At 33.5% G+C, this 16,826-nt stretch overlaps 1 protein-coding gene across 1 annotated transcript; it reads right to left on the reverse strand.

Annotated features, from left to right (window-relative positions):
* Nucleotides 1-1,079: 1,079 nt before the first annotated feature.
* On the reverse strand, nt 1,080-15,726 carry LOC128218820 (transcription intermediary factor 1-beta-like). The gene is made up of 6 exons (XM_052926578.1): nt 15,686-15,726; nt 12,330-13,256; nt 7,413-7,564; nt 5,848-5,881; nt 3,420-3,571; nt 1,080-2,981 (listed from the first exon to the last, which is right to left on the reverse strand). The coding sequence occupies exons 2-6, from the start codon at nt 13,246-13,248 to the stop codon at nt 2,955-2,957; spliced, it is 1,284 nt and encodes a 427-aa protein (XP_052782538.1). The 5' UTR covers nt 13,249-13,256; nt 15,686-15,726; the 3' UTR covers nt 1,080-2,954.
* Between the last annotated feature and the right edge of the window lie 1,100 nt (nt 15,727-16,826).

A 16,826-nucleotide genomic window follows, 5' to 3' on the forward strand; every position in this document is an offset into this window, starting at 1 on the left:
GAATACTTACCATGGATTAGTCAAACACATGTTGAGTCACCATACCGTTGGTTGGTCGGTCAGTGGGTCTGTCTGTTGGCAAAAGTTGGTGAAGCAAATTTTTCTGCCAGTTTTAGAGAGATTGTTCTAGTTAACTGTTATAAAGTGCGTTGAGAGAACTATTACCACAGTGTTAGGGATATTTCTCAGATACTTGGTACACCATACCACCATGATGGGTAGTAATACCTACTGCTATCTTTACAAATGGCTACTGGGTAATCTAGTTTTAAATAACCCTGGCCAACTCTTTCAATTTTGTGCCCTTCACACTTTGTCTGAATTGAATATTTTAAATTGATCTTGTGGAATTTATTTCCTTGATATGATTTTACAACATAATAATTATTAGATCATTTTAGCTCGACTATTCAAAGAATTATGATGACTATACTATTGCAGAGTCGTCTGGTACAAGTTCCAGGGCAAGTTGGCCTTTTCACATTTAACACAAATACCTTTGATTCAATTCACTTTATTCTTCACAAAGTTGTCAGGACCATCGCACAATGAGTTTGAATAACTCCGTATCATCCGAAATACAAATTATGGCTCCTGATTCACTCAGGAAATAAGGATAATGTTTTAGGTCACATATTTTCCAGTTAAAGCTTTTGGGCAAGTAGACATTTTCACTTTTAAGACTAATACCACATTGTGTTTCTGGCTTAAGTTCTTGTGTTTGTTTTTCGCTTTTAACCCCCAAACACTTCATTCAATTAACTTCATACTTCTCACAATGGTTCATGGCCATCACACTAAGGTGATGTAGCACCATGTTACCCTTAATACGAATTATTGCCCTTGATCGACTTAGACAGTTTTGTTCAAATTTTAGGGAAACTTTGAGTTTCAACTCAGATCTCCAGTTCCTTTCATAAATTGACTTCATTCTTCACACATTAGTTCAGGGCCAAATACAATTAAATTAGGCAACTTTTATGATTTAGGGAATCCCTCATTCAATGCAGCATTATAGTCACACACACTGTCTGACAAATATCTTGATGTTGTTCATTCAAGTGATACCTCACATTGATAAATGTTTTTGACAGGTACATATTACATCATTAACGCATTTGTTTCTAAAACATAGTGACATATAGTAATTTTAATATTTGCTTTTTCATAGTCAATCCATTGTATTCTATGTCAATGCATTAACAGGGGTATCCATGACTTCCTTAAAAGCTCAAGTTAGAAATAACTTGCAAACTGACAAAGAACATTTATTTTTTAAATCAATCATGAGTATTGGTAGATTAATAGTTCCAGGTTGGGCAGTAAAATCATATAAACATGATGTTTCAGGACAATGAAATATTGGTAGGAATGACCTTTGTTTTGTTATACAAAGCAATATATAGTATTTCATTTAGTAATTTCAGGTCTTTGTATATAAATGTATATGCATAGAAAATGAGCTCTATGATTTCAGTGTTATTTATTGAACACTAATGAATAAAAGGTTACAACTGTACATTCTCTTATTTCTTCTTTTGATAATGTTTTTAAATCCAAATTGCACTGACCACAATTGATGAAAATTCTTTAAATCTTTTTTAAAGGACATCATGGACGGCAACTTGTTAATTTTGTTTCATTTCCCGCATTTGTTTTCAAATTTGATACTAGCAAAATATCAATTCACACAAACAGTAAATTATCAAAATTTGGATTATGACAATACCTTAAATGAAACTGGCTCCTGGGAATATCAGTTGAAATATTTTTTGGGGAAAATTGTTCTGGAAAGGAGTTCATTCCAAAGCATGTTATTTACATTCAAAGTATGAAAATATCAGCATCAGTTTTGGGCAGCAATAATCAGTGAACCACAATTGTAAGTGCAACACTGTTAAGAGCAATGATAAGTGCAACACTGTTTACAGAAATGATAAGTGCAACTCTATTTACAGCAATGATAAGTGCAACTCTGTTTACAGCAATTATATGTACAGCACTGTTTACAGAAGTTATAAGTGCAACACTGTTAGCAGCAGTGTTAACATGTTAGTTACACTGTTAGAGTTATAGATTCGAAATCGATTTGAAATTTTAATTTAGGTTAAATTATTAGAAAAAAATCAACAATTGGAAAAATGAAATGGCGTGTAATATACAAAATATGTAATTATATAAGGTAATATAAATGCATCATTTATAATGTTGCACGATACAGAACAACTGTAAGCAATATGTATAAGCACAAAATAAAAAGGGAGGTGAATGGAAAACCGGTAAATAGTATACACACAATCAAACAATCAAACACATACATGTTTACAAACTAATGTACAACATTTTCATTACTATTTAGCTGATCTGTACTAAGAAGCTGACATTTAAGATAAAAACAGTTTTATCAAGTGCTATTATTTTGTCGGGAATGAATATGTCCTCCTGTTCACCGGAATAAACATGTTTATACTTTTCTGGGTTGAGCTGGAGCCAAAATCAGGGAGCTTTAGCCAAAGCATGGAGGCTGAGCCAATACGTTTTATAAAGATGTCCGCTATTATGCTCAAGCTCGGATATATCATTGTTTTTTATATACAACTCTTTAAAGAGCTCGAGCCACTTTTTGCTTCCGTGGTATAAACACGGGTGGAATGTAAAATAACTCTCTAATGAAATACAATGGCTTTTCATCTATACTGTATTTGAATGGGTCTCCTTTACCAATCACAAGACAGATATACGTCTACAGTACTAATCCATGATATTTCTTTTGATAAATTACTGAGAAAGTGACTTATTATTTTAAAAATAAAAAACATAATTTCGTTTCATTGATATGTAACAGAACGTCTGTACAAATATAAGTGAATAGATAAAGACCGTTAATGTAAGGAAGGGTCAGGGATCATTCCTGTTTTGTTTCATGCTCGCAATATAAGTCCAGCGCAAACCTCTTAATGGTTGGAGCTCTTCCTCGTCACCTGTTGTAAGAAAAAACAACACCAACTATATCATTATTATATTACCCATATCAAGCTTCGAGTTACTGCGTGCTTCTCCTTCGCGCATATAATTGAGAAAACATATACTATGAGATGTCGTCATATGTTGTCCAAAGTCTAACTAGTTTGTCAATTCTCACATACTATCGGGAACGTGCCTACAGGAATTCTTTACAGTTTAAAATGTTCAGCATTGTTTTTGCTTTTGATGTTTCGCAATTCACTTGTGCAATGTTGTGGAAAGCTTTCAACGTTCCCGTATTAATTTTAAGTTTTAAAGCAAAATCGCACTTCTGTCGAGGAAACTGGACTAAGTAGTACAAGTGAAGGCTAAGGGTCCTGTCGTAGAACACTTTAAGAAACAAATTGAAATAGTATCAATCTATTCAAGAGTTATTAAGAATAAATATTGCTTACGGGTCCTGTGATCTTCTTGAATTTGTGCTCGCAATGAATACTCTTACTCATACAGCTTTCACACAAATCGTAATCGAAACACGTCTTGCATTTATGACGATTTCCAATGATGGGTTTCTGATCAGAGCCGTCACACCAAACTGCATGATGAACTGCATTAAATAAGACAAACAGAACATAGTTATTGATGTTGAGCTTAGATAAATTAGATAGTCTACTTCTATACGAACCTAGAGACATTTTCCAAAATACCGAAACTACACAATTATAGATATATACATCTTTTGCTTTGCTGTGTTTTACTAGCCAAAACTGGAACCATTAAACACAAACGGTATATTAAAGATTAGCATAGCGATATATATTCAATAGTAATTATGTATACATAAGGACATATTCAGAACAGCCACTCTCACTAACACTCTAACAACATTCCCGGAAAGAACACTCAAGTGATCTGTCCGTAATCACATGCCTTGCTAACACTCCGCTTCATCAAGTGACCAATACAGTACAAATACATGTATGTTTTTATGATCATATCGAATTATCTGTGTGATGTGTTTACAGTATACAATGTAAAAACATGTTTATAAGACATTTTAGAAATGGCGTCAAACAAACGATAATATTATTCTAAACCTGAAATTTACATTTTAAAAGAATTGGTTAATAAAAAGTAAACATTTTCGATTGAAGATAACTGATGCAAAATGCATTAAAATGCATGTGTTTTTTTGGTGTTTTTTTTTTTTTAATTTGTAGCCGTTTTTCGTTGTATCACTTGATTTAAATATGAATTCGTGTATAATATTGCTTTTGTAGTCTGCATAAAGCGGTCTTAGCGTTTGAAAATAAAAGTTGAAAACACTTAGAAATAGCGCATGGATGGAATTGGCGAATCATTCTACTTTTAATGGGTAAAATTACACCTCGGAGTGAAAAACAACTCAAGAATTGTTAGTTATAATAATAATAATAATAATAATAATAATAATAATAATAATAATAATAATAATAATGAAACAATAATAATAATGACAATAGTAATGATATAATAATAACCCAACTGACTGTTGGCTGAGAAAACATATCAATACTCTGAGCAAGCTTTGAAATGAACATATGTTTCGTAAAGCCTTAAAGCTGCCATGTACGCGAAGTAAGCGGCATATCGGTTTAGCGGCGTGAAGTTAGTGGCTTTGCGGCCTAGCGACCTAAAACTGTTTCCTATTTCAAATCACTTTACATGCTTTTTCTGTGTGCATAAAATCAATTAATTTATCTTTTTATTTTTGAAGAAAACGCATTTAAAATACTTTGAAATAGAAAACAATTGAAGGCCGCTATGTTAATGTATGAATAAAACATTGATTTATCACTGTTTTCCAAGAAAGCGCACGAGCAATTACTTTGAAAAAGAGAACAAATTTAGGCCGTCAGGCCGCCAAATTCACGCCGATAAGCCGCCAACTTCACCTCGCTAGGCCGCTAACTTTACGTACATAAAGCTGCCTATTCTTGCAGCAAGGGATGAATTGCAACCATCAAGTTTGCTGGGCGATCAAGGTCAGCACGAAATTTAGGTTAAATTATTAGAAAAAAATCAACAATTGGAAAGATGAAATGGCGTGTAATATACAATATATGTAATTATATAAGGTAATATAAATGCATCATTTATAATGTTGCACGATACAGAACAACTGTAAGCAATATGTATAAGCACAAAATAAAAAGGGAGGTGAATGGAAAACCGGTAAATAGTATACACACAATCAAACACATGCATGTTTACAAATTAATGTACAACATTTTCATTACTTTTCAGCTGATATTTACTAAAGAAGCTGACATTCTAGATAAAAACAGTTTTATCAAGTGCTATTATTTTGTCGGGAATGAAAATGTCCTCCTGTTCACCGGAATAAACATGTTTATACTTTTCTGGGTTGAGGTGGAGCCAGAAAACAGGGAGCTTTAGCCAAAGCATGGAGGCTGAGCCAATACGTGTTATAAAATGTCCGCTATTATGCTCAAGCTCAGATATATCTTTGTTTTTTATATACAACTCTTTAAAGAGCTCGAGCCACTTTTTTTGCTTCCGTGGTATAAGCACGGATGGAATTTAATACAACTCTTTAATGAAATTCAATGGCTTTACATCTATACTGTATTTGAATGGGTCTCCTTTACCAATCACAAGACGTATAAACGTCTACAGTACTTATCCATGATATTTCTTTTTATAAATTACTGAGAAAGTAACTTATACTTTTAGAATAAAAAAACACAATTTCGTTTGATTGATATGTAACATAACGTCTGTACAAATATATATGAACAGATAAAGACCGTTAATGTAAGGAAGGGCGTCAAGGATCATTCCTGTTTTGTTTCATGCTCGCAATATAAGACAAGCGCAAACCTGTTACATCATGGATGGAGCTCTTGCTCGTCACCTGTTGTAAGAAAAAAACACCAACTATAGCATTATTATATTACCCATATCAAGCTTCGGGTTACTGCGTGTTTCTCATTCGCGCATATAATTGAGGCAACATGTACTATGAGATGTCGTCATATGTTGTCCAAAGTCGAACTTGTTTGTCAATTCTCACATATTATCGGAAACGTGCCTACAGGAATTCTTTACAGTTTAAAAAGTTTCAGCTTCGTTTTTCTGTTGATGTTTCGCAATTCACTTGTGCAATGTTGTAGAAAGCTTTCAACGTTCCCGTATTAATTTTAAGTTTTAAAGCAAAATCACACTTCTGTCGTGGAAACTGGACTAAGTAGTACAAGTGAAGGCTAAGGGTCCTGTCGTAAAACACTTTTAGAAACAAATTGACCAGACCAACCTCAGACTTTTCGTTAATCAAAAACGCTTGGCTATTTTCATTTTTGTACGCGGCAAGCAGTTGCGATCAGCAACTCTTGACCTGACTAGTAAATTTCGCGACAATGGAACGGATGAATTTGGCGGTACACAAGTAGTCAGAGTCAAAACATCTCTTTGTTTTCCTGTTATATAAGGTAAATTTTCTGAGTCAAGACTGATACATTGAATTAATTGTCAACTTATTTTAAACATGATAGTGTATTATTTTACAAGTTTGTACTAAGACGATTCAATCCTTTATAGTAATAAAATTAATAATAATTCGAACTTCAAGGACCTCGGTCACTTACTATATGAATCTCTCTATTTCTAGTGCACACTTTACTAATAGTTAAGCCACGTTGTGTTTAATATTATTTATATTATTCTTTATCCACGTTTCGGCTATACATAATTTAAGTGCATTTTTAGTGATTTTGTCATTCAGGAACAACCTTTTGTTTTTATTTCAATTCGTCACACAGTGGCAAATTTTCACTTTCTTAAAAGGACCGGTTTGAAAGGGACCAAACACCGGATAGTCCCAAAATCGGCAAATACACTATTTCCTCAAAACGATATCAATTTTATGTAAGTGTGTTTAACAGTTTTTTTCTTGCAATGGTATCATTGTCTATTCCTCTTAAATAGCCTTTTGTTTTTATTAAAACTTTCTTGGCTATACTTAACTTTATGAAATTGATTACAAATTCGTGACTATAAATTGAAATAGTTAAATCTGGTTTATAATTTTTTCAGTTATTGAGTTTTTGCAACTGAGCAGAGATATACATGACCATGGAAGGTTCTACGGATTTAAACTATCTTTCACCTTCATCCTTGCAAAAAATGTTCACATGACATGTGTTTTAAATAAAGTACTCTAAAAACCAAAAATTATAAATAACATTCAATGAAACACATATTAATGATTTAAAATCAAGTGAAGAATATCTGGCATTCCCAAAGCGTATCATTGTAAAAAATCAATATTTTCATATTTATGTTAGGCAAATTCAGTGTGGCCAAGGTTATTGAACAGGTTTCATTACTTAAATTGAATGAAATAGTATCAATCTATTCAAGACTTATTAAGAACAAATATTGCTTACGGGTCCTGTGATCTTCTTGAATTTGTGCTCGCAATGAATACTCTTACTCATACAGCTATCACACAAATCGTAATCGAAACACGTCTTGCATTTATGACGATTTCCAATGATGGGTTTCTGATTACAGCCGTCACACCAAATTCCATGATGAACTGCATTAAATAAGACAAACAAAACATAATTATTGATGTTGAGCTTAGGTAAATTAGATAGTCTACTTGTATACGAACCTAGAGACATTTTCCAAAATACCGAAACTACACAATTATAGATATATACATCTTTTGCTTTGCTGTGTGTTACTAGCCAAAACTGGAACCATTGAACACAAACGGTATATTAAAGATTAGCATAGCGATATATATTCAATAGTAATTATGTATACATAAGGACATATTCAGAACAGCCACTCTCACTAACACTCTAACAACATTCCCGGAAAGGACACTCAAGTGACCTGTCCGTAATCACATGCCTCGCTAACACTCCGCTTCATCAAGTGACCAATACAGTACAAATACATGTATGTTTTTATGATCATATCGAATTATCTGTGTGATGTGTTTACAGTATACAATGTAAAAACATGTTTATAAGACATTTTAGAAATGGCGACAAACAAACGATAGTATTATTCTAAACCTGAAATTTACATTTTAAAAGAATTGGTTAATAAAAAGTAAACATTTTCGATTGAAGATAACTGATGCAAAATGCATTAAAATGCATGTGTTTTTTTGTGTTTTTTTTATTTGTAGCCGTTTTTCGTTGTATCACTTGATTTAAATATGAATTCGTGTATAATATTGCTTTTGTAGTCTGCATAAAGCGGTCTTAGCGTTTGAAAATAAAAGTTGAAAACACTTAGAAATAGCGCATGGATGGAATTGGTGAATCATTCCACTTTTAATGGGTAAAATTACACCTCGGAGTGAAAAACAACTCAAGAATTGTTAGTTATAATAATAATAATAATAATAATAATAATGAAACAATAATAATAATGACAATAGTAATGATATAATAATAACCCAACTGACTGTTGGCTGAGAAAACATATCAATACTCTGAGCAAGCTCTGAAATGAACATATGTTTCGTAAAGCCTTAAAGCTGCCATGTACGCGAAGTAAGCGGCATATCGGTTTAGCGGCGTGAAGTTAGTGGCTTTGCGGCCTAGCGGCCTAAAACTGTTTCCTATTTCAAATCACTTTACATGCTTTTTCTGTGTGCATAAAATCAATTAATTTATCTTTTTATTTTTGAAGAAAACGCATTTAAAATACTTTGAAATAGAAAACAATTGAAGGCCGCTATGTTAATGTATGAATAAAACATTGATTTATCATTGTTTTCCAAGAAAGCGCACGAGCAATTACTTTGAAAAAGAGAACAAATTTAGGCCGTCAGGCCGCCAAATTCACGCCGATAAGCCGATAGGCCACCAACTTCACCTCGCTAGGCCGCTAACTTTACGTACATAAAGCTGCCTATTCTTGCAGCAAGGGATGAATTGCAACCATCAAGTTTGCTGGGCGATCAAGGTCAGCACGAAATTTAGGTTAAATTATTAGAAAAAAATCAACAATTGGAAAGATGAAATGGCGTGTAATATACAATATATGTAATTATATAATGTAATATAAATGCATCATTTATAATGTTTCACGACACAGAACAACTGTAAGCAATATGTATAAGCACAAAATAAAAAGGGAGGTGAATGGAAAACCGGTAAATAGTATACACACAATCAAACACATGCATGTTTACAAATTAATGTACAACATTTTCATTACTTTTCAGCTGATATTTACTAAAGAAGCTGACATTCTAGATAAAAACAGTTTTATCAAGTGCTATTATTTTGTCGGGAATGAAAATGTCCTCCTGTTCACCGGAATAAACATGTTTATACTTTTCTGGGTTGAGGTGGAGCCAGAAAACAGGGAGCTTTAGCCAAAGCATGGAGGCTGAGCCAATACGTGTTATAAAATGTCCGCTATTATGCTCAAGCTCAGATATATCTTTGTTTTTTATATACAACTCTTTAAAGAGCTCGAGCCACTTTTTTTGCTTCCGTGGTATAAACACGGATGGAATTTAATACAACTCTTTAATGAAATTCAATGGCTTTTCATCTATACTGTATTTGAATGGGTCTCCTTTACCAATCACAAGACGTATAAACGTCTACAGTACTTATCCATGATATTTCCTTTTATAAATTACTGAGAAAGTAACTTATACTTTTAGAATAAAAAAACACAATTTCGTTTGATTGATATGTAACATAACGTCTGAACAAATATATCTGAACAGATAAAGACCGTTAATGTAAGGAAGGGCGTCAAGGATCATTCCTGTTTTGTTTCATGCTCGCAATATAAGACAAGCGCAAACCTGTTACACCATGGTTGGAGCTCTTGCTCGTCACCTGTTGTAAGAAAAAAACACCAACTATAGCATTATTATATTACCCATATCAAGCTTCGGGTTACTGCGTGTTTCTCATTCGCGCATATAATTGAGGCAACATGTACTATGAGATGTCGTCATATGTTGTCCAAAGTCGAACTTGTTTGTCAATTCTCACATACTATCGGAAACGTGCCTACAGGAATTCTTTACAGTTTAAAAAGTTTCAGCTTCGTTTTTCTGTTGATGTTTCGCAATTCACTTGTGCAATGTTGTAGAAAGCTTTCAACGTTCCCGTATTAATTTTAAGTTTTAAAGCAAAATCGCACTTCTGTCGTGGAAACTGGACTAAGTAGTACAAGTGAAGGCTAAGGGTCCTGTCGTAAAACACTTTTAGAAACAAATTGACCAGACCAACCTCAGACTTTTCGTTAATCAAAAACGCTTGGCTATTTTCATTTTTGTACGCGGCAAGCAGTTGCGATCAGCAACTCTTGACCTGACTAGTAAATTTCGCGACAATGGAACGGATGAATTTGGCGGTACACAAGTAGTCAGAGTCAAAACATCTCTTTGTTTTCCTGTTATATAAGGTAAATTTTCTGAGTCAAGACTGATACATTGAATTAATTGTCAACTTATTTTAAACATGATAGTGTATTATTTTACAAGTTTGTACTAAGACGATTCAATCCTTTATAGTAATAAAATTAATAATAATTCGAACTTCAAGGACCTCGGTCACTTACTATATGAATCTCTCTATTTCTAGTGCACACTTTACTAATAGTTAAGCCACGTTGTGTTTAATATTATTTATATTATTCTTTATCCACGTTCCGGCTATACATTATTTAAGTGCATTTTTAGTGATTTTGTCATTCAGGAACAACCTTTTGTTTTTATTTCAATTCGTCACACAGTGGCAAATTTTCACTTTCTTAAAAGGACCGGTTTGAAAGGGACCAAACACCGGATAGTCCCAAAATCGGCAAATGCACTTTTTCCTCAAAACGATATCAATTTTATGTAAGTGTGTTTAACAGTTTTTTTCTTGCAATGGTATCATTGTCTATTCCTCTTAAATAGCCTTTTGTTTTTATTAAAACTTTCTTGGCTATACTTAACTTTATGAAATTGATTACAAATTCGTGACTATAAATTGAAATAGTTAAATCTGGTTTATAATTTTTTCAGTTATTGAGTTTTTGCAACTGAGCAGAGATATACATGACCATGGAAGGTTTTACGGAGTTAAACTATCTTTCACCTTCATCCTTGCAAAAAATGTTCACATGACATGTGTTTTAAATAAAGTACTCTAAAAACCAAAAATTATAAATAACATTCAATGACACACATATTAATAATTTAAAATCAAGTGAAGAATATCTGGCATTCTCAAAGCGTATCATTGTAAAAAATCAATATTTTCATATTTATGTTAGGCAAATTCAGAGTGACCAAGGTTATTGAACAGGTTTCATTACTTAAATTGAATGAAATAGTATCAATCTATTCAAGACTTATTAAGAATAAATATTGCTTACGGGTCCTGTGATCTTCTCGAATTTGTGCTGCAATGAATACTCTTACTCATACAGCTATCACACAAATCGTAATTTGAACAGGTCTTGCATCTATGACGATTTCCAATGATGGGTTTCTGATTACAGCCATCACACCAAAATCCATGATGAGCATAGCTACCTGCATTAAATAAGACAAACAAAACATAATTATTGTTGTTGAGCTTAGGTAAATTAGATAGTCTACTTGTATACGAACCTAGAGACATTTTCCAAAATACCGAAACTACACAATTATAGATATATACATCTTTTGCTTTGCTGTGTTTTACTAGCCAAAACTGGAACCATTAAACACAAACGGTATATTAAAGATTAGCATAGCGATACATATTCAATAGTAATTATGTATACATAAGGACATATTCAGAGCAGCCACTCTCACTTACACTCTAACAACATTCCCGGAAAGGACACTCAAGTGACCTGTCCGTAATCACATGCCTCGCTAACACTCCGCTTCATCAAGTGACCAATACAGTACAAATACATGTATGTTTTTATGATCATATCGAACTATCTTTGTGATGTGTTTACAGTATACAATGTAAAAATATGTTAATAAGACATTTTAGAAATGGCGACAAACAAACGATAGTATTATTCTAAACCTGAAATTTACATTTTAAAAGAATTGGTTAATAAAAAGTAAACATTTGCAAAAGTCATTCAATTTGTATTCATAACGAATCCTCGAGGGCGATTCAAGTGGCCTAGCCGAGCACTCACAAATTTCCCAATCACGCAAAACACTCGAATCTCACTCACACCTGTGAATACGGATATAATTTTCATGCGAAAATATCTGAGCCGTTATGGAATTACAGAGGATTAACTCATTGAGAGGGAGTGAGAGTGGTAGTACTGAATTCGGCTCATAATATACGATTAGGACCAAAATAGAACATTACCAACATTGGTATCCCCTGTTTTCTTTCCATCGGTTCCACCTTCGTTCAATGCTATCCTTCCAAAAGCTGTCGATGATTTTAAAACTGATAACAATTTAGTATCCTTTTCAAAGTGATATTCCTGAACCTGTTGACTCTCTGAAGCAATACTATGAAGTTGATTTTCCAGCTCCGAGATTTTATGGTGTGCTAAATGGTAAGATATAAACAACTTGCTGCTATCCTCTTGTTTATCGTTAAACACCTTCTGGAATGCTTGAAACTCCGACCGAATGGATTGCAAACCTTGCTTTGAGCTTTCCAAAATGTGTTCAGTTTGTTTCTTCAAAACCTTTATTCTGTCTAGCAAAGCGGTTTCCTTTTTATCAAGAAGAGCATTGATTTCATCTCGGAACCTTTTCAGAGTTTCTATTTCCCTCAGAGCAAAAGCATCAACGTTCTCTCCATTCTTGTTCAGTGTGTGCTTTAGTGTTTCAACATCAGTTTCAAATTTCGATAGTTGAGTTGAAAATTTGCGGAAAGTGTCGCTTGCCTGAAAATCCTTAGCAACGTTTGAAATATACGCTACGTCACAGGTTTTATGCTCTAAAACCATGCAAACGTTGCATCCAAGCCTTGAATGATTTGGGCAAAAAAACTTTACTTGCTCTTCTGCATGTTTTTCACAGTTCCAATTTTTGCTTTGGGTTTGTCCTTGAGGTTTAAAATCTTCATCTACTGCCAAAATAGTATGACCTCTTGTTGCTTTCAGACTTTGGTGGTACTTAATACATTGTCCACAAACGTATTCCTCGCATTCCTTGCAAAAGCCCTTTGAGACCGTCTGTTTTCCTGAATATTGACATGGCTGGCACGGACGGCAATCTTCGTCGGATGCTAGGTCTAATTCAGAGAGCCTTTGTCTTCCAGACACCTCCATCGGACAAACTAGTGACATAAAAATGATGTCACTGTAAATTTCCTACAGAAGCACCCGAAGTGAGAGCGAAGCCAAACGAAATATATTTTTTTATATTTTTTTTATGCTTAATGGATATTTTTATTTTTATGGTACAATGGAGTGTAGTCCGGGTGAATTGTTGTTGGGTGAAATTTAAACAATACAATTGCGTGTTAGCTCTGTGCCCTGGGAATTACTAGCCACAAAAGCAATTTCAATAGGCGTGGTTACTAAGTTGCAATTTTTACCAAATCCATGAAATAACAAAAACGAAACTTGTCAGTCAATTAATAATTCAACATATAGTCAGTGACCAATCGCTCTATGGATGTAACCAGGCGAACATTTGAAGAGAGAACCATTATCGTCCGATAAATTAGTCCATACACCAACTAATTGGTGTAACCGTCGATTTTTACAGTATCAATATATCAGATGTAGGAATGATCTGTGTTGTAAACCGGCCTTAATAAATGAATTGTAACCATTTACATGTTTTGTTTTACCTTCATCCATATTATAGTAGACTAAATTAAAAAAAAACACACAGATATTGTATACAATATCGTGCTCAATAAGGTTCTTGCTAGTTTCATTAATAGGACGATCGTATTTCTAAATACCATACGCAACACACAGAAGACCACAGATTTGGCTTTTCCATCTTTATCATTACCGTTAAAGGATCTTAATTGAAATTGATCTCACAGTAACGACTGATTGCATCTGAGTGTCTTTGTAACATTTCTTGTTTTCTAATTCATTCCATTCTATTAAAGCAGGCCATAACTGTATGGTGAAAATGTTCTTCTGGTTTAGGTGTCCGGCTATCACCTAACAAGTTACGTATCGATCTCCGCGGGGAACTTTCTCATGGCCTCTTAAATTTCAGTATTGGTTTCAACCAAGGTATTAGACTAGAGTCTGATTTGATTAGCTATCATCTGATTAAAACTAAATAAGTATAAACTATATGGAAATAATGATATATTTGAATTTCACTATCAAATAAACATTGGGCAGAAAATTATATTATCCAAACAAATTATCTTTACAACATCGTTTGATAACCCCGATACACAAGTGCGCTATCGTTCGCTGTGCACCGTGTGCGATTTGGCTCAGAAAATATCCGGGCGAAAGCTCGAATTAAACTGCGCCTGATCGCTACAAAATGAAAACAGCCACATAGACCACTCACCTGCGGAGAAAACTGACAATACAGAGTTACCGAAGAATTCATGCATTTAATTTTAACATACGTTTTTATTGGAAGAAAAGTTGTATCCCCTGCCTCATGCATACATGTATTCATTGTTTTAAAGATTTTGTCAGTTGATTTAAAGATTTGTATGAACTGTAACGGAAGAAAATACCGTAACTTTCGACGATGCTTAACAAATGTCAATTCTATACTTAAGACATAAGCGTGTACATTCGCAAGTGTGGCTTAAACATTCATGCAATAAAGTTTATTTCCTTGTCGTTAAACTGATCTTGCAGGTCAGGTTATATGGGTGTAGGGTTTCTTCTCTATACGTATTTAACCATTGCTTAAGCAAGGTTTCATATATCATAAATTGAGGAAAACTTTTGCAAACTTATTCAATAGGCAAAACGACATGCAATTACAGTCTGATATTTCTGATCGTTTAATAATTGTATACCAGGCAAGGTTAAATAAGTTCAGCTGATAAGATCACAATTCATGGTCAATAACGTTTATCAATATATTAGTACCTTTTGTTGTTGTTTTTTCAACTGTATTGGATCAATATGAGATTGATACAAATGCCGGTTAACACAATTGGACATATATACGTCAGTCGTTGTGGTGTAGCGGTTTCAGACAATGCTAGTACATCGAGACAATCTGCCGTATCGAGTCCGATTTCATTTTATAAAATTAATTTTAGTTATACCTTACGATAAATAATCAAGCCATTAAAGTTTTGACCACATACATAGTTGATTTTAATGATGAACATGAATCATGTAGAGAATTTTGCATGATATTATCTTGCATGTTTATCGTTCGCCCAAGATCCACAAGGAAACTAAATCATTTCTTGATAAGAGCTCTATATATAAAACATTTTTTCGTGGAATATGACATAACCAAACATCTTATCGTAGATTTGAACCACGAACCTGACTATCAGACAACCGATGCGCTTGAATATTAACGTTATATAATGTTAACTTATCCTAGCTGTTTGCCAAATACAAAATAAACAAAGTTCAGCCCACTTTCGTTTTACTATATTGATATACACGGTAATAAATAATCACATAAAACATGACCCAAATACACCTTTTATTACGGAGTTCAAATACATCAAATTGTACCTTAATCATTAATTATCATAATAAGTAATGTCTTAATTATAAATACAGTGTATAAGGATAAAAATACCTTTTAAATGAAACACAAGTATATTCCTCGTAGAGGGAAGTACGTTGTACCATTACATGCGTAATAAATCTATTTATAAATTGAAGCGGGAAAACATCGATGTTTGATTTTTGAGAATATAATGTTCGTTAAAAGAATAATGGTAAAAGTTGAACATATTTTTCAGAAATAAGATATAAGCTAAACGCTCGGCTTTGGTCGATATTTTTGTCTATGTTCACGAAAAGATTACTGGCTGCATTAACCAGGCATAATGAATGCTTCGCATTTATAAACCTTCTTCCAGATAGCCGCTAAACGACTCGTCAGAAAGATAATCTGGATCAGAATTATGTTCACTTAAACTGTTCAGCATTAACAATTAAATGTGTACAAACTTCGCTGTAATGTTGACAAATTCCGATATTAGCATGCATTCATAGTGATACGAAACACTTGTTACACAGTCGAGCGGTAAAGACTACTACTACTACTTTCTCCATCTTTTTAATTTACTCTTATAAACCTATAAAAATGAAAAATAAGAAACCATACTCATTGTTTACATCCATATTTCACTCATTGGAACTATAACGGAAGATGCGTTGGAGCATTTTCAAAACATGACAAAATGTAATGGCTCCAATGATTGCCCGTCATTTTATGGTAAGTTCCATGTTGAAATGTAAAAGAATACGCCCAATCGCGGCTACTGGAAGTCGGCTATCTCTGATGTTTGAAGGTGTTTGACAGATTTTAAATTTTTCACTTAATTCGTATTTCACTTGGTGTATTTGGGTGGAGCAAAACCAAAGATCATTCAATGTTCCACTTAATACACATTTACCGTTCAATCCGTTTCGTTATATTTCAATGCAAGGCAGTTAGACCACAGGATAAAAACTTGTTTCCGGACAAAGTAATTTACATTAACGCCTTGTGCTTGATAACAGAGCAATATGATTCTAAATATATCTGCTCTTTGAAAATATGGCATCCAAAATGAGTTCTACGAATTCAGTATTATTTATTGAACAATGATAAAAGCAAGGTAATACAATATATATTTGGGTTTATTTCTACACTGGAGTAGTCATGTTCAACAGTTTATAGCGACAGAATGATAAGCATTACTGTGCGATACAAATACAAATTATGAACA

This window comes from Mya arenaria, chromosome 1, assembly GCF_026914265.1.
Source record: "Mya arenaria isolate MELC-2E11 chromosome 1, ASM2691426v1".
NCBI classification, from domain to species: Eukaryota; Metazoa; Mollusca; class Bivalvia; order Myida; family Myidae; genus Mya; species Mya arenaria.

Excerpts from the sequence above, each read along its gene's own strand:
- LOC128218820 (XM_052926578.1), bottom strand. The coding sequence starts at position 13,248 with ATGGAGGTGTCTGGAAGACAAAGGCTCTCTGAATTAGACCTAGCATCC. Across the intron at positions 7,565-12,329 it reads AACAGGGGATACCAATGTTG|TTCATCATGGAATTTGGTGT; the intron begins GTAATGTTCTAT and ends TATTTAATGCAG. Across the intron at positions 5,882-7,412 it reads TCAAGAAGATCACAGGACCC|GTGACGAGCAAGAGCTCCAT; the intron begins GTAAGCAATATT and ends TTCTTACAACAG.